Raw genomic sequence first — 23,574 nt, 5'->3', positions numbered from 1 at the left:
CATGTGCTTGCATGCAGGCAATAAATTCATTTATTCAATCATAGAAACAAAGGGCAAGCCAATTAAATATTTATTAATTTCTTACTATATGTCAGGCATGATAGTACACACAGGGAACATAAATACAAAGAATAAAATAATCTTTACTATTAGGGGAGAAATATAAGTTTAGCATAAACATAATAGGATGAATACAAAGTAGCTAAATACAAGATAATTTTAGAGGGAAGAGAGTAGGTAGATGAGGAAAAGATTCATGTTTTAAAGGGATAGAAAAGATAAGTTTTAGGGTTGTGAAGGATTTAAAAACTAAGAGCGGGGGATAAAATAGAAAGAATGAAATTATATTAAGGGATTCTACATGATGGTATATAGGAGTCTACAATGGTATATGATCACATAGATCATATACCATCATATACAGAATAAATATAAAATAAAAACGGGATAGGGATGATGGGTCCTAGTAATAGAGAGAGATAAAGCTGAGGAAAGACTTGGACTATGTACAGTGTGGCAATTGAGTTACATCATAAAGGAAGAAGGAAATTCACTAAGGAAGGTTATACGCTAGGATTGAGGAATGACCAAAAATGAGATGAATTTTTGATTGTGACCTTTTGCTAGGTCATCAAGTATGGGAGGAGAAATAATGTCCAGTCAGGTAGGAAAGATACATGTGGCCAGATTGTAAAAGATTTTAAATGGTAAACAAAGGACATATAGAGAGAGGTGTGTGTGTAAAGTTGTTTTGGACATCATTTGATCTCCAGTTCATCCAGTTTAAAATGTCCAGTAGGCAATTGGTAATGTGGGATTGGAGTTGAGGAGAGAAGCGGGGGCTAGATATTGGGGTATCCAGAATAGAACTGAGCCTTCTGTATTAAGGAGATACTTAAGCTCACGGAATTGTTGAGGTCACCAAGAGAGAAAGTATAAGAAAGAAAAAAGAGTAGAGGACTTAGAACAGAGCACTGGGGAATACTCACCAAGGGGCATGATGTGGATAATGAACCAGCAGAGGAGACTGAGAAAACGTGGTAAGTTAAATAGGAGACAAACCAAGAGAGATCATTTGTTGCAAAAACTCAAATAAAAGTACCCATAAGAAGAGAGAGGTCATCGGTTTTAGATACAACAAATAGGTCATGAAGAAGGAAAACATTAAAAACAAAATCAGTTTTGACAATTAAGAGCTTATTGGTAATTTGGAGAGAGAGTAGTTTCTGTGAGAGGCCAGACTGCCCAAGATTTAGAAGTGAATGAGAAAAAAGTGAAGGCCATTAATTTTGAGGGCTTTTCTAGAAGAAAAAGAGGAAAGAGATTCAGGCTGAGAACTTAAAGAGTTAGTAGAATCTACCAAAAAAAAATTAAGGGTGGGATAGACCCGAGCATGTTTGAAGGCAGTAGTAGGTAAAGAATCGGTAGATAGAAAGAGATTGAAGATTAGAGAGACAATGGGGATGATGATGTGTGCAATCTGTTAGAGTAGGAAAGGTATAGGATTAACAGAACATGTAAAGGGATTGTCCATCTCATTGTTGAAACTAAATAAAAGGGGGGAAAGCAGGTGATGATGTCAAGGGGTTTTTGAGGTGAAAAGGGAAAAGTTCACTTGCAATTGTCTATATTTGATGCATATGGATCCCTTAGAAGTTCTCAGTGAAGGATTTCTCAGAGAAAATTGACTGGTTGAAGATTGGCCACAATCCTGGTGGTCTTTAAAAAGCTAAAATTACCAGCCCAAGTAGCATTCAAAGAAGGGAGCAGCTTTGTTGAATGCCACTGCCCTTAGATTTGGCACACTCAATTTTATCAAATTTATCAATTTTACTTCCTAACAAGTGCATCAGATAAATGCCTGGACTGCAATCGCTAACATTACTTCCTGAGGCAGATGCTTCAAGTGAGTCATAACTTTTATGTAAGGGAAAGGTTCTCATTCAGATGTATCTGATAAGTTTTTCATCTTTTAGTTGAGGAAATTTTAGCTCTTAGATCTAAAGCTGGAAGGAGTCTCAGAGACTTTTTAGTCTGACTCCTTCATTTTACAGATGAGAAAACAGGAGGTCCGGAAGAATTTTGAAAAGACCACACAATTGGTAAGTGGCTGATGTGAAGTCTTCCTGACTCCACGTTCAACAGTCACACATTATGCTATACTATTTCTAATATTTATTTATAGGAAGGCCCTGAACATAGAGGTTTGGGGCAGGAATACATGCCAAAGCTTAGAATAGAGGAAGGCCTTTCTATGAGTCCAATGAGTCTCAGCATCATATAGACTACAGGTCTTTTTTTTTTTCTTCAAACTCTCACACCATCGTTTAGAGTCTAGCTAAAAATAATACCTGTGCAAGGCCTTTGTATGCTGGCTTGAAGTATCTTTTCTTTACTTTGAGTTCTGGGTTAACTATTCCTTGAAAGATACAAAACATCCTTTTTGCTTTCACTAAAAACTATTCATTATTTTATTAATGAGAGCCACTTGAATGTGTTTGATTATTTTTTAATATTTTAGTTTAATACTTTGTGATACAGGGATCCAAGGATATGATTCTAGGTAGAGTTTATTCTGATCATTCATTAGTTTTAAGGCTGTCTATTGCTCTATACGTTTTTCTTTTGCAAAACTCCAAATGAAATGTTGCTAAATCATGGTGCTTATTTTCCAATTCTGTCTGTTAATTATACAAAGCTCTTAATTTAGCCAATTATTTTTTTCTTTATTGATATTAACTGACATTTCAAACTAATTAGAAGGTATTGCATTTTCATATTTTTCAAAAAACAGATCGACTCCACTTCACTTAGGCTTTTAAACTGTTGTGAAAATTGTTTCCATATCCATATTTCAAATAATCTCGATGATTTCCACTTTTTTGATAGGCTTTTTAATGTCAATTTTTTAACCTTAGAATGTGGCTGACAAAGAGCTCATCCTAGGAGTAGAGAAAGTCAGTTCTGCCATTTTCTTTTTCATTGGTAACTAAGTTATTTGTATTCAAGTCATGGATTCGTTGTAGAAATCTTTTTAACTGTTTTGTTGTTGGTTAGTTAAAACCAGGTAGTATAATCTACTACAAAACTACACATAACCTGCAATGTTGTTCAGTATTTTAGAAATAAATTAATATGTAAGAACTGATATGCCCCTCCATATTGTGGAACTCCTACCTTCCATCAGAATACCTTGTGTATCATATAAGACATGAACCGAGTGAAGGTTCTGGTGTCAATCCAGATAACAAATATTAGTAAAGCTTACTTTCTTAGATAAAAATAAATTTAGAGAGAATACCTAATATTTTCTTCCCTTTCTCTACTGCATTGGTTTTCACCCTCTAATTTGGAGACAGGTATTATAGAATATAATAAGCTCTTTGTGAATAGGAATAACTTTTTATAATTGTAGAATTAATATAGCATGTTATCTATCTATAAGACTATAGAATATAATAAGCATCTGTTAAGGTACTTGCTAACTATTAGATTTAATGTTAGATACTAGGTATATAGATATATAATCAAAACAGTTTCTGCTCTCAAGAGTCTTATATTTTATTTCTAAGACTACATCATAGTGTCATAATGATAAAGAAGGTAAGAAGCTATTTCATATCTAAGCAAGAATCCCTTTAAAAAAATGAATTGACCTTAATTCCCTTAGTATATAATGTAGATGAATATTGAAGAAACAACTTTGAGAGATTGGGAAATAAATTTTAAAGAAAGCCAATGTTGGTCTTGTTTGAAGTTGTGAAATCCAAATTTAGGTGCAAATTGATTCTTGAAATTGCTTTTTTTGATGGAACCTGAAAAAAAAAACTTGATCTTAACAAAAAATTGCAATTGATGGTTTAAAAAAATGCAGAAACCTAAATTTAGTTCATAAGGTGCTTGAGATTAAACCTATAATTATCTAAGAGTCCATCTAGTCCATATTCTTCATTTTACAAGTAAGGCCCAGAAAAATAAAGGGACTTATAACAAAGTCATGGACTCCACAGACTTTCCATAGCTTGGGAAGGGGATGCTAGAGCCTTTATAATCCAAAGCATATATGAAGGAGAAATCCTTTTTATTGCACCCTCAATAAGTAATGGTCTACCTTATACTGAAAACCCCATTGAGGGGGGATTTATTTGCAAAAGTAGTTCCTTCCTTTATTAGGAAGTGCTGATTGTTAAAATATTTTTTCCTCAAACCAAGTCTAAATATATTCTTCTATAATTTCTATGCATTGCCATTTATTTATTTATTTATCTGGCAAGATTTATTAAGCACCTGTCACATTTGTGTTCTTGTATGAAACATTGTGCTAGGTATTGGATATACCAGAAAGGAAAGCAGTCTATATTCTATTGCTTCTAATTCTAACATTCACTGGCAGAAATAGGTCTGAAATATGCCTTAGGCCTATGGTATTCAAAGCTTATTAAACTTTAAAATCAATAATCATTGATTTGATTTCCTGCAGCTGAGAACTATCTCTTGACATATCTCTTTGTCATGAATAAGCTCCAGGAACACTCTGTTGCTCAGTGAAACAAAGTAGATCTGGTGTGGTGATTGCCATTTATTTTCTTCACACAAAAGAAATGCTTAAAATACAAAAGACTCAGGACTTGCTGACAGAGATTTAAATCTGCCTTGAAACAAAAGTAACAGAAATTAGTAATCCTTAACTCCTCTTTTATTCCCCAAAGAGATTGGTTTTTAAAAACATTAAAACATGAGATATGTGTAGGACTGTCGAACAGCTATTCATTTCACATTTACACTTGACTCTCAGCTGTCTTGAACAATGTCTCAATGTCTACAACATAGGCTCATCTTCCTGTCAATGGTCACCTTTAAGAATCATTATGGGAGCTGCAGAAAACACTACTTGCTTCTGGTTAGCACTTACTGAAGAACTTGGTAACATTTCAACCTCCAAAGCTAGAAACATTCATCTCAGAATCTCTATTCAATTAATTTGGCACAAGGAAAGAAACAGTAGAAGGGAAAGCTGATACTTTGAGATCCAATCTTGGACTTACTAGGTTCCCACATAAGGCCAGAAGCCATTGTTTCCAGGAGAAGGAAGGAGAGAAGAAGAAATTCCTTGCCACCCCCAAGAGAAGTCTCGAGAGTTGTCAGAATCCTAAAGCACATGTTCAGAATACATGGGAAGAAGAGAGGAAAAGAAGAAATTGTCTTTCTTTTGAATACTGCATGAGCAGCTATTCCTGGTTCAGTGTCCAACAAGGACATTCCATTTTAGTACTGAGTATTTGTGAACCTAAAACAAGATAGGACAGCTCAGTCTCATGAAATGTGTTGTATCCCTATGACTCCCCCCCCCCAACTATACATTTGCTGTCCTCAGCAAATCAATTGGGGTGCATATGACATGTTTTTTCATAATTTCAGTTATGGGAAATTCTTTCTGGGTATATAGGGGTCCACTGCATTTCTTAGACAATCTCTAAAGTAGGTTCTTTATTAAGAGTTTTCAAACACTCTCAAATACGAAGATAAATTAAGGAGAATGTAATTGGTTGTTTATCTTGAATTATCTTGTCTATTGTTAACAAGGGCTTGTCTCAATCCAAACAAAAATTTAAAGTGGAAATAAATGTACTATAATCATAATATAGAAAAAAGGAAAAAGAAGATGCTTCTGAGGAAGAAACTTTTAATTTCAGATGAGCTATCAGTACAAATGACTTTCTCTTCTTTCTTTATTGAGAATAAGGGGCTTAAGATTCTGATAGTTCTCCATTGAAACTTCCTTTCCTCCCCTAGGTAGCAATGGTTCCTGGCCCCTACAAGGGTGCTTAGGTGAACCTAAGACTGGATCTCAAAACCCTACTTCCCCTTTCTGCTTTGTGTTTCTTTTCTTGAGTCCAGATATTTGAAGAGGAATCCTGAGATGGATGCTTCTAGCACTCGGCATGCAAGAATTCTAGATTCTTCATTCAGTGATAACTGTTATGGGACTTTCCCAACAGAGTTAAGGAAATTGGGGTAGACTGAAAGTCACCCTCTCACTCTCAGGTGAGAAATCAAACTCTCTCTGAAATATCCCAGTTTCTCTGATGTATCACCTATCAATACATTGGACAATATAGATTCTTAAGGTCTGACAAAATATTTAGAATGCCTCTAGGTATTTCTGCAATACAGAAAACTTGCCACATTGAGGTTCAGCTAGTGTTGGACAGCAAGTCTAGCACCAAAATAAAGCAAACTGTGATCAGAATTGATTGAAATTAGCTTTTCAGATCCCAGACAAAGTTCTTTAGTGTAATAGAAATATATGAGTCCAGATCTGTGTCACTTAAGTGGTAGGATGCCCTCAATCTCCTTGAGCCAATGGTACTATTGTTAATCTTTCCTCTTCCAGACTTGGCAAATAAATATTTGTCAAATTGAATCCATTGCTTTCTTTGATCTTCAAGTGTTGTAAGCTGATTCATATTCTTCCTGTAAAAGAGAAAATACCTTTTTTTTTCTATCTAGACCAGTAGTGTTCAAACATTTTAAGTCATTGAATTCTTCAGCTATGTGTTTAATTATCCCAGAATTTCAGGCCCTTTGAATTGAGATAGAATTAGAGGTAATGAGGCAGGTGTAACTTTAATATGTTCATACTTACTGAAAATCTGCAATTCCCATATAGTGGAAAACCACTAAACTTAAACTAAACAAGTGTTAGATAATTACACAATATAAGAAAAGCTTTCTTTTTCTAATTTTTTCCCTTCTTTTTTTTTTAGGCAACACTTAATACAACTCTGATTGGTAAGGATTCAGTTCATCATTGGAATTGGACCTCAGATATCCCTTTGGAATGTACTCCACATTATGTGAAAATTAGATATTACATTGATGAACTTCATTTTTTTGGTCAAAAAGAGTGGAGTGAATGGAGTCCACTTAGAAATATTTCAGGTAATCCATGTGTTCTATTTAGAATAATTAACAGAGCCCAGTTATCATATGACTTGAGGGAGTCAACACAAAATTTAGTGTTTTGAAATGCTTAAGTTTTACAAATACTCTTCATTGATATGTTAATTCCTATAATGAAACTTATTTCATTTATCATTTTTTATGCATATCAGAAAAAAATTGGTCTGAAAGTTAAGACATTTTATAATTTTTAATATTTTCAAATGTTAAATATACAAGTAATTTTAAAAAAAGAATAAAATTAATATATTGACTTTTGCTGTGATATTTCACACTTCTAGTTTTACATCTATATTAATACTTTTCTATAACACAAGATACTTGAGAATTTTTCAACTACTTTAACTTTGTATGTTTCTTTTCCTCCTAGGACCTCCCGTAAAAGAAAATTATGAGGTTTTTCCTCGAGACAAAGTGGTACCAGTGGGTTCAAATATGACATTTTGTTGTGTAGTTGGGGAACCTGTATTAAGTGCACAATTTGGAAAAGAAAGCTATTCTTTTATCCGCCTTGATCGTAGAAGTGTTGCAATCAAGATCAACAATATAACTGTTTCTCCAAGTAGTGGAACAAATGTGGTTTTTACAACAAAGTCAAATTTGTATGGAACAGTTGTATTTGCAGGATGTAAGTTATATAAAGCTAAAGCGATCATTTCTACTAATTTCATTTCTTTAGTTTGCTAAAATGTTAGTGCTATTTAGACAAGTTCTATGATTCTTTTCTGAAGTAAGATAATTTATTACAATATTGTGCTTAAAGTAAATATAAGTAGATTTTTTTCTGTTTCCTGTTTTTCCTTGTTTCTTAGTATTAGTAAAAATACAAAAATTTCAGCATATTTACTTATTTTCCTCCTAATCTAAATCAGAATAATTTGTGATCTTTCTTTAGTAAGAATTATAGCATCTAATTACTACAGTTTTAAATTGAATAACAATATGTTCAGTCTCAATCAACTTATGTTATTGCCTTGTTCATCTGATGCCCTCAGGAAATGAACTGTTTCCCATAAAGTGTTTTTTTTCCATGTAAATCTAACAAAAAGTGGCACTATACCTGAGAGTATCTCATTTGTGTTTTTGCCTTTTTCAAAAATGAATAATGCAAGTTTGTGATGACTAATAGTGACAGAAGAGTTAGAATTGTATTGAAAGGTCCTGGAATCATCTTTTAGCTCTTCTATTTAATTGTGTGACCACCACTTTGATTCTTGGTTTTCTTATACAGAAAATGGTAGACTTGGACTATATGACTTCTAAGGTCTGTTCTAGTTCAACATTGATGGATGATCCATTTGCTGTCCTCTGCAAGTTCACAATTTAAAAAATAGCAATGATGCAGGTGATACATTTGAACAATAAAAATAAAAAGTGAAAACAATAAGCTAAAAATTGGAAAGAAAATGAAGTAATTTAACATTCTTAATGATTTCATAGTCAGACAATGAACTCTTCACTACTTTCTTCTAGGTTGTCTTTAAAAATATGTTCTGCCTACTTTATCAGTGCCTTTCAAACAGTTTCCTTCCCCATGTTGTATTCTGAGAAACCAGATAAAATTTATTACAATATGGTATTTAAAGCAAATATAAGTATATTCAAAGTAAGGGTTTGGAAAATATTTATAAGAAAGGAGTGTTAACTTACTACATGAATTTTGTATTATTTATTTTAACTGCAAAAGACCTTTGCTTACTTCTTGATTTTTGTGTTCTAAATAGTTGTGGTTGTCAGATAAATGTTCTGGTTAAACAAGAAACCTACAGGATAGGTTTTCTTCCTGGAAAAAATGAATAAGAATTATGTTTTTTCTTCTAAAGAAAGGGCAGAATACAAACCCTAAAGAGTAGAACATACCTGTTCATATTTGTTATTTCCAGCACATGTTCTTTATTTAATGTGTTAGCTATGAGAAAATAGATGCATTTATCAGTTACTCTGCATAATTTATTTCATTTAGTCAATTTTTTAAAATGCTAAACTGGGCAGTGGTGAATTATATATTTATCTTTTCTTATAAAGCAGTAATGGTTTCTAGTTTCATACTGACCAGCTATGGTAATTATGATCACCATTGTGATTATGATATAACTAATTTTCCACATTATTGTACTCATTGGATACTTCGTAGAGGCTGGTCTTGGAGAACTGAATTAAAATCCTACTTCAGTGTTATTTTTGTTATCATAAATTAAAACTAGTGCTGGACAAGCCACGTAAAAGTGCTGGGCCTACAGTCAGAAAGACTTAGGTTCAGAAGTGGCCTCAGATACTTAGTAGCTGTGTGACCTTAAGCAAGTCATTTAACCCTGTTTGCCTAGCTTACTGGTAAAATGAGCTAGAGAAGGAAATGCCTAACCACTCCAATATCTTTACCAAGAAAGCCTCAGATGAAATCATCAAGATTATAGAAACAACTGAACAACAAAAGTAACACTTTCATATTTTAAAATAATTTTTAGTATAATGTATAGAGGACTGAAACTATTGAGTTGATGCGCTGAGGTCAGGACTGCCGAACACTTGAGGCTAACTACCGATTGGACAATACTCTATGGGTATATACTTGGAAAATGGTCTTTTCCACTATCCGTTCTGGCTCAATTATTGGTGTATAGAGGATTGTAGGAGGAACTAGGGGGTGGAGTAAAACTAGCCAGGGACTCACTTGGCGGTAGATGAGGGGGAAGGCAATAGTGGAGATTTTGCTTCCATCCTGTTCAATCTTGCCTCTGGGGACCGAGAATAAAGATTGAGGACTTTTGCTTCTCCTGACTCCGGCTGATTCTGGGGTGTCCTGGGTGCTAGGGTGCTCGTTACTGTAATGAACTGTGAAAAAGTCAAGTCAAATCAATAAACCCTATCAGATGCCAGGCACTTTGATAAGAACTGAGAATACAAAAAAGACATTCCTTCTCCTCAAAGAACTTACATTTTTAATGGAGGAAGACATATAAGGAAACTGAAAAAATATTGCAGCAATAAGTATAATTCTTGAGTTCTTCACATATAATTATATGCTTAACTAATAATGAAATGAGAATTGCAGTTTCCATTTTTGGAAGTTGAACAAAAATTAGTCTCTAAATAAAACATTTAAGATTTTTTTTCAAGACAAGAACACCTATAGATTTTTCTATTTATTAGATCCACCTGATATCCCTAGAAAGCTGAACTGTGAAACACGAGATTTGAAAGAAATTACATGTAGTTGGAATGCAGGAAGACCAACTGGATTTTTTGGGCCTCGTGGGACAAATTATATCCTCTATGAAAGGTAAGAGTTATCAAAAGGTTTAAAACTGTTAATGTTAAGAATAATCCAATTGTTTATTTCCTTTATTCAAACCATTTCAAATTTCAGAATTTAAAAGTTCCAAGATACAGTCAGGCATCACGTGAACTTTTTTTCCCTCTCCCTGATTGGAAAAAAGATAAATTGCAACAAATATGCACAGTAAAGCAAAATAAATCCCTTTTAAAGGCTGTACATACATCCAAAAATATATATCCACATGTATGTATGTATCATTATGTACCCTAAGTACCTTCATCTTTCTGAAGTGAATAGTATGTTTCATTATTGGTCCTTTAGAATCATAGATGGTCATTATATTGTTCATAATTTTTAGAGCATTCAAAGTTGTTTTTGCAGTGCTATTAGTATATAAATTGTTCTCTTGGCTCTTCTACTTCATTCTTCCTAAGGTTTTGGAATTGTTCATTTTTATATATTGATGTTATATCATAGATTCATTTTTCTGGTTCTGCTTACTTCACTCTGTATTTGTTCTTTTCTGTCTCCTCATGGATTTTTGAAATCCTGTTTTCTCATGTCTGTGCCTGGGCATTTATGTCCTGTGTTCACTCAGCCATTTCTCAGTTGGTGGACACTTCCCTTTTTTGAGAGCAACACCTCTTTAGATATTGTGCTGAAAACAAGGGGCTAACACATAATAGCCTCATAATCTCTTTTTAATTTTTTTATTATTATAGCTTTTTATTTACAAGATATATACATGGGTAATTTTTTAGCATTGACCCTTGCAAAACCTTCTGTTCCAACTTTTCCCCTCCTTCCTCCCATCCTCTCTCCCAGATGGCAGGTAGACCAATACACGTTAAATATGTTCAAGTATATGTTAACTACAATATATGTATACATATCCATACAGTTATTTTGCTGCACAAGAAAAAATAGACTTAGAAATAAGGTAAAATTAACCTGAGAAGGAAATAAAAAATGAAAGCGGACAAAAACAGGGATTAGAAATGCTATGTTGTGGTTCACACTCATTTCCCAAAGTTCTATCACTGGATGTAGCTGGTTCTCTTCATTATTGAACAAATGGAACTGATTTGGTTCATCTCATTGTTGAAGAGGGCCACGTCTATCAGAATTGATCATATATAGTATTGTTGTTGAAGTATATAATGATCTCTTGGTCCTGTTCATTTCACTCAGCATCAGTTCGTGTAAGTCTCTCCAGGCCTTTCTGAAATCATCCTGCTGGTCATTTCTTACAGAAAAATAATATTTCATAACATTCTTATACCACAATTTATTCAGCCATTCTCCAATTGATGGGCATCCACTCAGTTTCCAGTTTCTAGCCACTACAAAACGGGCTGCCGCAAACATTTTTGCACATCCAGGTCCCTTTCCCTGCTTTAAGATCTCTTTGGGATGTAAACCCAGTAGTAACACTGAACAGCCTCATCAATCTTATGATTTCTTACAGACAGTGAAAAGATCCTGGAGTTCAAATCCTGGCTCTGGTCTTGGACAATTTTCTTTACTTCAGTTTCCTGATCAGTGTGATGTCAAAGTTGGACCAAACCTCCTAGGGCCCTTTGAGCTCTTTCTGTAATCTGAATTGGGTGATTTTTGTTTTACATAGGTATGTACATATGTGTATTGTGTGTGCACATATATACATGTGTATGCACATATATACATATGCATGCATACAGACACATTGGTACTCTTGTAATTACTGAGGTCATTCAGTGAGCATTAATTAAGCATCTACTATGTGCCACAAACTGAACTTTGCTCTAGAAATACAAAGAAAGACAAAAGACAGTCATTGTCCTCGAGCTCACAGTCCTATAAGGGAGACAACAAGCCAAACATGTACAGAAGGAGTAGGAAAGGTTTCCTCTAGAAGGGAGGATTTTAGTTGGAACATTGAGGAAGTTAGAAAAGCCAGAAGATAAATCCTAGGATGCCTCCTAGGCATGGGTAACAGCCAGAAAAAATGTCTAGGCAGAGATAAGAGAGTAAGGGTCTTTTTATTTGAAGGTGAGGAGGCCAGTGTCATTAATCAAAGAATACATGAGTATAGTATAAGGTGTGAGAAGACTAGGAATCTAGGAGGGGTAAGGGGAAACTTATGAAGAATTTGGAATGCTTAACAAGATTTTGAATTTGATTATAGTGGTGATAGGGAAGTACTGTAATTTATTGATTATAAAGGTGACCTAGTATTGACTAATGTTATTGATGGTGATGACTAGGGTTCTTGAAGCTTATTCGAATAGAATATAAGTTCTATGTGGAATATATCAAGTTTGAAAGGCTTCAGGAATAGGTTTCATATTTGATGATAGAGGCCTGACTTTATAAAATTTGATTTCCAGGGTAACAGCAGTACATGAAAAAACGATTATTAGAGTAAATCTAGATTTGAGGTGGAGAGGTTTTTGTAGCCTAAATTAGAGGAAGGAATATCCCAAACAATGAAATTTTAATCCTTAGCATTATTGAATTACTTATACTGTAAGTGCTTAATAATTGTTCTAATGAACTACCCATAATGTAGAATATTGAAAGTGATATGGTTTAGGAATACATCATTTTTTTTGGTGGTGTATGATCCTGTGGAAGTTATCATTTTACTAGGTTTCATCATCTATAAAATGGGAACTATACCTACCCATGTCAGCTCATAGAATTGTGAAAATAAAATGAGAAGAAAGATTTTAAAACCTTTCTTGTTTTTAGGCTTATATTGAGCTAACTTTTCCATGAGCATAAATCATCTGATTGTAAGGGAGGTTCCCTGGCATTGTGCTTTGTGTAAAGGAAAAACTTATCAGAAAATCAATAAAATATAAAAATTCACACGTGAATAATCAAGCTTTGATGGTATTTGATTATATCTAAACAGTGGATGACTAAATCAGTACTCTGAGCTCGGTCTATGTGGTTTATGGAATCCAGCTCACTAATTTTTTTTAAACCACATCTTACATTTTTGTATATATGCTCAGAGTTGGCAAGCATTTATTAAGTCTACTATATGTCAGGTATTATATTAAATTTTTATGATAACAAAGAAAAGCAAAAAATAATTCTTGATTGCAAGAAACTTATACCCAGAAGCATGAGTAATTTTGAATTGAAAAGCCCCAATCTGCCCTCTCTCAAAATCCATTCATGTACTATTTAAACATATTTTTATTAATTTTTGAAATGTTAATGACTGATAGTCCTTCACTAAAGTCCTACCTGTGATACTGAAGTTATCTAGAATTCCAGGGGGCTTGGTCAGTGAAAACAAAAGCCTTTCAGGACACACCAAGTGGTAAAGGCATAGCCTCAAACAGAAAAGGGTTGTCTAAGGGTCACTTTAACTAAATTTTGAGAGGTTCATTAACTTTTACAATCTTATGCCATTTTACTTTTCCAACTTTGTATTATACTCTTCTTTGTGATATGCTCTGTGTTCCAGTCAAATTGGACTATCAGGTATACCAGGAGCAGAACCTTTGTTTCCCCACTATTTCCTGCTGTGCCCTTTTCATTCTTATTGTTCTTGATGTAAAAGTCATCTTGCTACTTGAATCCCAACATATTCTCTAAAGTCCCGTTAAATGCCACCTTCTCAGTAAAGCCCTAGCTGATTGTTCACAGTCAGTAACAATCATTTTCCCTTCATGAACTTTACAAAGCACTTTTCAACTTTGAAATGGGGATTATAAATAATAACTCCTACCTCCCAGGGTGGTTGTGAGGATCAAATAAGATCTTTATAAAGCTATGTGCCTGTCCCATAGTAACCACTTAATGAACTCCTCCCTTCCTTCCTCCCTCTCTCCTTTCCCTTTTCTCTTCTCCTTCCCTTCCTCTTTTTCTTCCTTTTTCTGAATTATTCTGTATTACAGTTACCTGTGTATTTCATATCCCATATTAGACTATAATAAACTCCACAAAGACACAAACTGTAATCTCTTTATTTCTATCAGGGCTTGTATTCTTTTTCATCTTTATGTATCTCCAATGCCTAGAATATAATAGGAATTTAATAAAGTTTTAAAAAATTATTTATAATTTTAAGAGTATCAAATCTATTGCTCAATAATAAAATTTATTTTTTATATGTCTTCTGGATTTAGATTGTGTTCCTATTGTATATAGTGATTTTTAGTCTGTAAAACTTTTCAAAAACATGATTTTTTTCCACTACTACATAATTAGACATGCTTTCTGTGTATTCTGTCTTATCATTATGCTTTAACACATCCTAAAACTATCTTCATAAAGGTTTTTTTTACAGAAAGCATTTTAACAGAACATTTTAAAAATCTTTTCTTCCCAATTCACCAAAAATGCTAAGTGCTCTTTTACCAGTCATACATTTCCTGGCTTTCTTTTTGTTCTATTTCTTGTCATAAGTTATCACTGGTACTGTATTTCAGTGTTTATCTGACAGTAGTGTCTTTTAGTCTATATGCAATTTTTTTTTGAGAGGTTGGGGTCTTCATGATTAACAACAATATAGTTTTATCAGAAGAATATTAATATTAAAAAGATTCCCTTTTATATCAAGAAGCACTTTAGAATCATTTGAAAATGCTTCCCAGTTTCCCAACATGGTCCAGCTTATTCTCTTCCTCCTATTCAATTTTGGTCCTAACTTACTGTTTATCTGTGCTGCCTGTCTAACATAGATGTAATGATGGACTAATTCAACTGTTTATCTAGCTATATATTGTATTTAGGTAATAGGCTTTTTTCATCCATTTGATTTTTCCTATATGAATTTGAGGTCATTTTCTTTTGATTTGTTAAGAATTTGGTAAAGAGAGAGTAAAGTACTCTGACATTTGATGCTGTCAACCTATTCTTAAATAGGAACATATGGTAGATACCACCATCTCTAAGGAATCCCTCATTTATAGTTTTTGTATAAAATATCTACTGTCATAGGGCAGGCATCTTTGATAAATATACATTACACTGTTTAGTGCCTTGTTTGATATTGATAGAGGCTCATTGATCAGATTTATTTCTGATGTTACATCTGTTAGGAAAATCTATATGTTCTTAACATATATTTGCTAAAGGACATCTTTATAACTTGATTTTCCTCTATTAAATCAATTTATAATAAAGCATATTTTTTGCATCATTTATAATTTTAATCAGCCACATGACTTTGAAGCTATCTTTTGTAGAAAGTAGTTTGCTTAAACCCTCTCTCTTATTTTTTCATATTTTCATTGAGAATTCTATTGAAGTATGTGTAAATCTTTATAAAGATTTTATAGAGACAAGGGTGTAGATTTGTATTTTGGTAGCTGGATACTTTTGCCTTTTTTTGATTCGGATATTAGGCATTTCTCCTCTATTTAGTATCTTACCTTCTGTTATGTCTTTAAAACCAAACACTCAATGTTTGCAAAATTATCTCCCAAGATATAAACTCTTCCATTAATTTTAGATCAGCAGTCAGTTAATATTTCATTAAGACATTTACCTGAAATTTATGTGTATATATTTTGAGTTTAAAATTATATAGTCATTTTAAAATATCTGTAAATATACTCTTTTTTTTTAAAAAATTGCCTGAGTTCTAGATTAAAATAAAACTAATTTTGTTTTTCCCAAAGGATGAGAAACTTTATTGATGGGTCAATATATCTGTTAAAAGTTCAATTTGGGGTCATATATGGAATCAAATATTTAGAGTTGGAACAGACTTTAAAGGCCATTTAACCAATTCCCTCATTTAATAAATGAAATACTAGGTGCAAGAGAGGTTAAGTGGCTTATCAAAGACCACACTGATAAGTAAACAGAGATGGAATGGAAACCCAGATCTCTCAATTTTAAAATCAGTACAGTTTTCTATATATTACTTCTTAACTAATTGTTGGTATTTTCACCATAATTTTTCCTAAGCTCTTTATTGGACAACTGAACTGTAGCATTAATTGTTTTAATTTTTAATTTCAGATTTTCAGGAAGAAATGTTACATATGGTAGAGCTGAAGAACACATGAATGCAATTCATCAATTAATCTTCCAAATGATAACTGGTCAGGAAATATATAATTTCACCTTGGAAGCTAACAATCCTTTGGGTAGATCTGAAGCAGTAATTTTAGTTAATATAACTCAAAGAGGTAATAGTGTTACATAAACTACCCTTTGTATAATTTTAGAATTTGCTTCAAGATTTTTAGAATCTTTGGGAATGACTTTTAATATTAATAATGTTTTTTGTAACATTTCTTGAGAATGAGAGTTGTGAAAATGGCAAGTTGAACATAATAATAATCTTCTTGCCTACATTGTACCTGTACTTAGAAATGAATATGTCTAATTCTTATTGATAACTAGAATTCACACATTAAGCCTATTATCATTCTAGCCCAAAGTGACAAAATATTATACTTATTTGTTTTGGTGGGTTTTGCTGAGATTCTGATTCTGACAGAAATATTTTTATTTATTCTATTCCTAAATTTAATACTTGCTAAATCTTTCATAATTCATAAATGAATGGTTAATTGCTTTGCACTTCAGTAGTCAAGCAGTATAAATGTGTAAGCAAATATGTTGATAGTTTGAAAGACCTTTTTATGAGGTTTTCTTCAGAGTTTCCTCTGTGTTGTTACATGACAGAAAATACTGTATGTAAATAGTGTGTAAATATTTAGGAGACTAGTCATCTGAGGTACTCAATGTTGACGTTTACCTGTAAAACTCATACATGAAAATCTACTCATTTACAGGTAAGTCGGCCTCTTTTGTTAGTAAACAAGTGAACCCTTGTCAAATGAAATATTTGTAAAATCCTTAGCTCATCTTAATAAATGATTGTTCCCTTTTGCTCTCCTCTTCTACTCTATCACCACTTTTCCTTTATATGCCATTTTGGAAGATTAAAAGCACTAGAAATATTATTCTGTTTTGAGATTAGCAGAAAAAAAAATAAATCTGTGCCCAAATAGATACACATATTTCCATTATCTTTTTCTTCCTTTTGCTTAATTTTCATCAAAGCTATGTTTCTAAAACCTGAACACTTCACAAATATCTTTTAATTCACTAATTGGCTATTCTAGTAATCTAATTAATTCAATAATTGGCTTAATCTATTAATCCATATTTCAGTGGCAGTTGAAAACTCAACAGCTGCCCTCCTTAAAAGTTATTTCATGATTTCTTAATGAATCATTCTTTGCTTTTAGACAGGGCTTATTGAAAAATAGATATTATATATGCAGATGAGTTACAGTTTGCCTTTTTTTAGCACCTAATTCATATTCTTGTGAATGCTCTGCATCCCACAAAGATCAAGTGACATTTGAAGGCAAAGGCGCTAAAAACAAATGTAAAGACTGGCTTATATGTCTACAATCTTATCTGCTTCTCATATCTCCCATTATTTCCCTATAAGAACCCGCTATCCTAACCAAATGCATCTACCTGTCATGCCCTAGAAGAACTAGTCATGTTTTTACCTTCTAGCTTTTTCTTCTGCTTTTCTTGGAATGCCTTCTTTTCCACTTATATCCTGCCCTTGAAGTTCTGCTTTTTTTGTGAAGCCTTTTGTGACCATTCTAATTCTCAATGAACACTTCCTCTGAATTTCTTTAATGCTTATTACCTAAAATATTTCATATAGATTTTCTTGGATTATGGTTTATATTATATATATATATATATATATATACATACATGCATATATATTTATATTTATGGCGTGTCTTTACAAACTATAAGCTTCTTGAGAATAGTACTTATATCTTTTGAATGTTCTCAATGATGAACAGTATCTTGTACATATTAAATAATAAGTATTTGTTGATAATGGTGTTAGCGTCTCAGTAATGATCAAAAGTAGAAAAAATGAATTCTATGTAGTTATGTATGCTAATGATTTCATTATATGTTTATTATGTTATATTAGAATATGTAAGGCTCTTGCTTATTTTTTGCTTTTAAATAATTATAAAATTATTTTTTAAATTTCCATTTTCAGTTTGTCCTCATACTCCTTCAAAACTCATTGCAAAGGATATTAATTCAACTGCTATTTTTCTCTATTGGCACTTATCTGGCAACTTTGCAAATATTAATCTTTTATGTGAAATTGAAATTAATGCAACTTATTCAGGGCAAGAATTGGTAAGTATGTTTTTTCATGTAAATTTAATATTTGTTTAATGAAATATTTTATTTCAAACAAAACATAAAAATTAAATTGGAATGGTTAGTTGGAGGAACTTTGAAGGAACTTATTTTAGTAGATTTACAAAGAGCCTCATGTTTTATTATTCTGAACAATATTATAATCAATATTTTAAAGTGAAATCGTGATATTAGATATTATGGGAGATAAATCAGTGTTTTATGGTTTAACTCTCAACAGTTAGATTAATTTATCAGTAAGCTAACGAATAACAAAAGGCTAAAGCTTCCCAAGTAGGAATAGGATGAGGGATCATCTTTATGACAAATATAAATAAATATTTAAATTTTAAAATAATTTTCCCATAGAAAAATTAAAATTGATTCAGAGCTGTATGTAGAAACTTATCACAAATGGATTCCAGAAGTAGTTACAGGCACATAAAATGTCTCCTTTTTTTTTTTTTTTTTTTTTAAAGCAAAGGTAGGCTTGAGAAAAAAGCTAAATAGCCACAAATAAGGGCATTATCCTCAAATGCCTATGAGTGGTTATAACCTTGGTTTGATCTATATATTATAAACTTAAAGATTTTAATACAGCATGAATTGTAATTCTGTAATACAGAATATCATTGATTTACCTAAGAACATGCATTTGAAAGCTTATTAATGGTCTGAGAAATAAAATAAAAATATATATTGGAATTTTTTAATATATAGCAGGTAGTTTGGACATAGAAATCCTTAAAACCTACTTTGTACTTCCCTATCCAACTTGGTTTATTTATTTAGTTATTGAGTAACTACTACTGTGGTTGTAGGTAAGGGGGAAGGGGCATAGAGCATACTTTTCTGAGCTTTAATTTCTCATGAGTAAGTTGATATTTACAGTGTGTCTTTTCCAGCTTGAAATTCTAGAATCTTACATGAAATATTTGTGAAATTGCTTTCAAATGAATTTTAACATCCACATGTGAAGTAATATGTTTCCTGGTGCATATAAGGTTTATGAGAACAGGACTATTTTTCATTTTTTTCTTTGTCTCCCCAGTCTTGCTCGTGGGTATTTAATAAATGAATGTTTGCTTATTGTTGAAGCAGAATCTCTTCCTCTGATTTAATTTTAATTCATATATTGTTAGTAAAATGTCTTAGCTTCTCTAGGTAAGGGTTAGAAAAAAAAGTATTTGCTTTTGTTTTTGTACTCATAAAATAATGGGTTTATAGGGTCTGATATAATACAAAGTTTAGAAAGCTTTGTTAATTTTTAAAACTCCATTAATTTTTAACAGCGGAACATCACTGTTAGAGGATTAGAAACCTCTAGTTATCATGTTTACATGGATAAATTGATGCCATATACTATGTATACTTTCCGAGTTCGTTGTTCTTCTGAGAACTTTTGGAAGTGGAGCAAATGGAGTAATGAAAAGCATTACTTAACCACGGAAGGAAGTAAGTTCTTTGAATATTTTAAGGATCTAGTCCTTAAATTAATTTAACTGTCTTTAAAAATTAAAAATCTATATAATTAGATTATGATTTAGAGTTTAAAGATCTCATAGAGTTAGTTTTTTCCATGGTTGGTGTGGAACCAGGCATCTCTAAGTAAAGATCATTCAGCTTTTACATGAAATTGGAGGTGGGGGACAGCAGAGAAAGATTCCTTCATGAACAATTACATGAAGGCTTTATGAATTCTCTTTAATTATTTTCTTCTTCTTCTCTTTTGGTAAATCAAACAGCTTCCATAGTTTTAGTTGTCATCTCTGTTCAAGGGTCACTCTAGATCTGTATATCTGTAGCAGTACTTGCCCTCCCAGTCTCCAGATCATCATCTCCATTTGGCATTTAAAACTGTATTTCCTGAAGGTAATTAAGTTAAACTGAGGGTGTTCAGTAAAGAATTTATCTTCCCATAAAACCTTACTTTTCTTCCAAAGAACCCTGTTTTTAATCAAAGGCTCCATTATTATTATTTAAGTCATTCAGGTTTGCAATCTTCAGTTTACTCTTTAACCCTTTACTCTTCTTTAACGCATGTAGAATATGTTTGTAAATTTTGTCAAATTTATTTCCCCCAACATATCTTATATACATCTCTTTCTTTCTTCACATGGTCACTTCCAAAGTTCAAGCCCTTATTATCTCTCACCTGGGCTATTTCAAAAAAGTCTTCTACTTGGCCTTCCTTCCAGCCCATCTTCTTCATAATTATGGAAGTAATATTCCTAAAACAGAAATCCCACATGTTATTCCTTTCTTTATAAACTTGAGTGACTTTCTGTAACCTCTAGAATCAAATCCAAACTCCTCTTTGGCATTTAAAATATTTTACAGTTTGGTTTCAACTTGCTTTTCTAGTTTTATTATATTTTCCAAGCCAAAACACTTTGGTCCAGCCAAAGTAGCCTCACTGTTCTTTATATACATTATTCCATCTCTTCTTTTTTTTCACTGGCCCTCTTCCATTCCTAAAATTCACTCTCCTTTTTTTCTTAGAATCTCTAATTTCCTTGAAAGCACAGTTTGTGGCAATCAATAAGCATTTAGTAAGTGCTTACTAAGTGTCAGGCTTCTGTAATACACACACAACACACACACACACACACACACACACACACACAAAGTGTAAATGGAAAAATCAGTCTCAAAGGGAAAACATTTAGCCATTTAGCAATGGTAGGGAGAAAGAGGGTAGATGACTATGAGAGACCAGAGGTCTTCCTGAAGAAAGTGTAGTTTGGGGTGAGGAAGCTGGGAATAGAAGTCAGGAGGGAAAGTATTCCAAGTATGAAAGATAACCAGTAAAAAAAAAAAAAAAAAAAAAAAAAAAGCAAGATGAAGTTGGGGGTGTCATGTGCAAGGATCAAATAGGTCACAGTTGTTGGATTCTTTACTCTAGGTTAGAGTGGAGTAAAGTGTAAAAATATTAGAAAGGTCAGAAATGGCTAAGTTTGTAAAGGACTTAAAAAAAAACACATAGAACCTAGATGTAATAGGAAGCCCCAGAGTGAAGGATGGATTTTAAGGGGGAACTTGAGGCAGGGAGACCAGTTAGAAGACTTCACTGTATTTGTCTGAGTGAGATAATGAGAGCCTGTTCCAGAGAGATGGTTATATGAGTGGGAGGAAGGAGGTATGTATTAGAGATGTTCCATAAATGGGCACCCCTTTATGCAGGAGGCCTTTCTTGATGCCTTTTTTTTGTGTGTGTGTGCTTTGCCTACCAAAATTGTCTTGTTATATTGTGTATGTGTATGCACGTGTGCATACATACACACCCTCCCACACATATCCCTATTGTTTCTCCTCCACCAAACTATAAGCTGCTTTCAGGCAGAGACTGTTTCTTTTTGTGTCTATATATTCCTCATACCTAACACAGTGCTTGCCACATAGTAAACACTGATTAAGCAACTATGAAATAAGTATATATGAATGTATATGTATTGATTTTTAAAACTGGACAATAATAGGAATTTCATTTAGATCAGAACTTCTTAAACTTTTTCCACTTGTGATTCCTTTTCACCTGAGAAATTTTTACCTGACATTGGGTATATAGATATATACTAGATATTCAAGTCAACCATTTCCTGATAATAAGTCATAATTTCATGACCTCCATATTCAGTTATATGACTCCATATGGAGTTACAGGGCATGGTTTAAGAAGCTGGAATCTATAGTATGTGAACAAGTAGAATTTGTAATGTTATCACTTTATTATTTCAGGTTATTATTTTCAACTCCAAGGAAGAAATAAGGGAATGAAGAAAAAAAACAGCTTGTTTGCATACACACACATAGATGTATACATATATTTATTTTTTAATATCTTCTTATTTATAAAACATATGCATGGGTAATTTTTTCAACAATGACCCTTGCCTTCTTCTGTTCCAAATTTTCCCCTCTTTCCCCTATCCCCCTCATCAGAGAAAATGCTGTACTCTGAGCAAAGCAGAATTAAATTAGGTCAGAAGAAACACGAGGTGCACAAAGTTAGAGAAGTTACCCCAAATGTTCATATCGGCTATTAATATCCCACCTGTGGCAGAGCACTCTGAGCTCCTATTAGTCTGATAAGCCATAGTCAGACACACTGTAATTTGACTTTAACATAATGATGTCGTTTTGGTCATCTTCAAGTACAAAAGACAATAACCTAAGTCTTTTGTATTGTCACTTTAAAATTTATTAGAGTTGAGGTTTTTGGGTTTCTTTTTTCTCCCTTATCCTAACCCCACAATCCCTTGTCTCCTTGGAATTTTGTTTTTGCTAAGAATTCCAGGTTATTATCTTTACCACAGTGCTAATTGATAATTTTATCAATTGAAATAAGATAAACGTTTTCAAATGCTAACTTAACATTATCTTTCCTAGTTCCTTCAAAAGGACCAGATATCTGGAGAGAGTGGCGTGCTGATGGGAAAAGTGTAATAATATACTGGAAAGTAAGTTTCTATGTTTTTTAACTACTCAAATAACTTTTTTTTCTTTTTTCAAATAACTTTTAATAAATTGCATAATTTACTTTGGATACTATTACAGTTTTTTCCTTTACATTAAAATGTTGTTGAGATTCTATTAAAAATCACATCTCTTGCTAATTTGTCATATTCTTTGTCAGTAGAGTCTATTGTAATTTCTTTTATTTAGAGTCCTATGTTTTCAATTTTCCTCATTTCAGACAACAGCACATTTAAATCACTCAATAAAAGTTGTGAAATGATCCATATATATATATATATATATATATATATATATAGATAGATAGATAGATAGATAGATATCAGTATTTAAAGGCAACTAGGCAGCACAGTGGATAAGGTGCCAAATCTGAAGTCAAGAAAACTTCTTTTCCTGAGTTCAAATCTGGCCTTGTACACTTGGTAGCTGTGTGATCCTGTTTCTCTCAATTTCTCATCTGGAAAATGAAATAGAGAAGAATATGGCAAATTGTTCCATTATCTTTGCCAAGAAAACCCCAAATGAAGTCATGAAAAGTCAGATATTACTGATCAACAAATATCAGCATTTTAAGGATTTGTGGTTTTGTCATTGTGATTGTTTCTTAGATTTAAGTAGATTATCATCCCTCTACTCTCATAGGTGCTCTTTGAGGGTTGTCTTGTCTGAAAAAATTGTTACTCTGTGGCCAAAATGTTAATGAA

General features: G+C 32.7%; 1 protein-coding gene across 1 annotated transcript in view; it reads left to right on the top strand.

Moving 5' to 3' along the window:
- Nucleotides 1–23,574, top strand: part of LIFR (LIF receptor subunit alpha) — an 84,043-nt gene that overhangs the window by 38,273 nt on the left and 22,196 nt on the right. Inside the window, exons 6-12 of the mRNA XM_031964308.1 lie at nucleotides 6,768–6,942; nucleotides 7,334–7,591; nucleotides 10,114–10,243; nucleotides 16,211–16,380; nucleotides 18,246–18,391; nucleotides 19,687–19,849; nucleotides 22,784–22,854. Of these exons, the coding sequence (XP_031820168.1) occupies nucleotides 6,768–6,942; nucleotides 7,334–7,591; nucleotides 10,114–10,243; nucleotides 16,211–16,380; nucleotides 18,246–18,391; nucleotides 19,687–19,849; nucleotides 22,784–22,854 (1,113 nt within the window). The remainder of the gene's footprint in view (nucleotides 1–6,767; nucleotides 6,943–7,333; nucleotides 7,592–10,113; nucleotides 10,244–16,210; nucleotides 16,381–18,245; nucleotides 18,392–19,686; nucleotides 19,850–22,783; nucleotides 22,855–23,574) is intronic.

Source organism: Sarcophilus harrisii, chromosome 1 (genome assembly GCF_902635505.1).
Source record: "Sarcophilus harrisii chromosome 1, mSarHar1.11, whole genome shotgun sequence".
Taxonomy (NCBI): Eukaryota; Metazoa; Chordata; class Mammalia; order Dasyuromorphia; family Dasyuridae; genus Sarcophilus; species Sarcophilus harrisii.
This window is presented reverse-complemented; position numbering and strand designations above follow the sequence as displayed.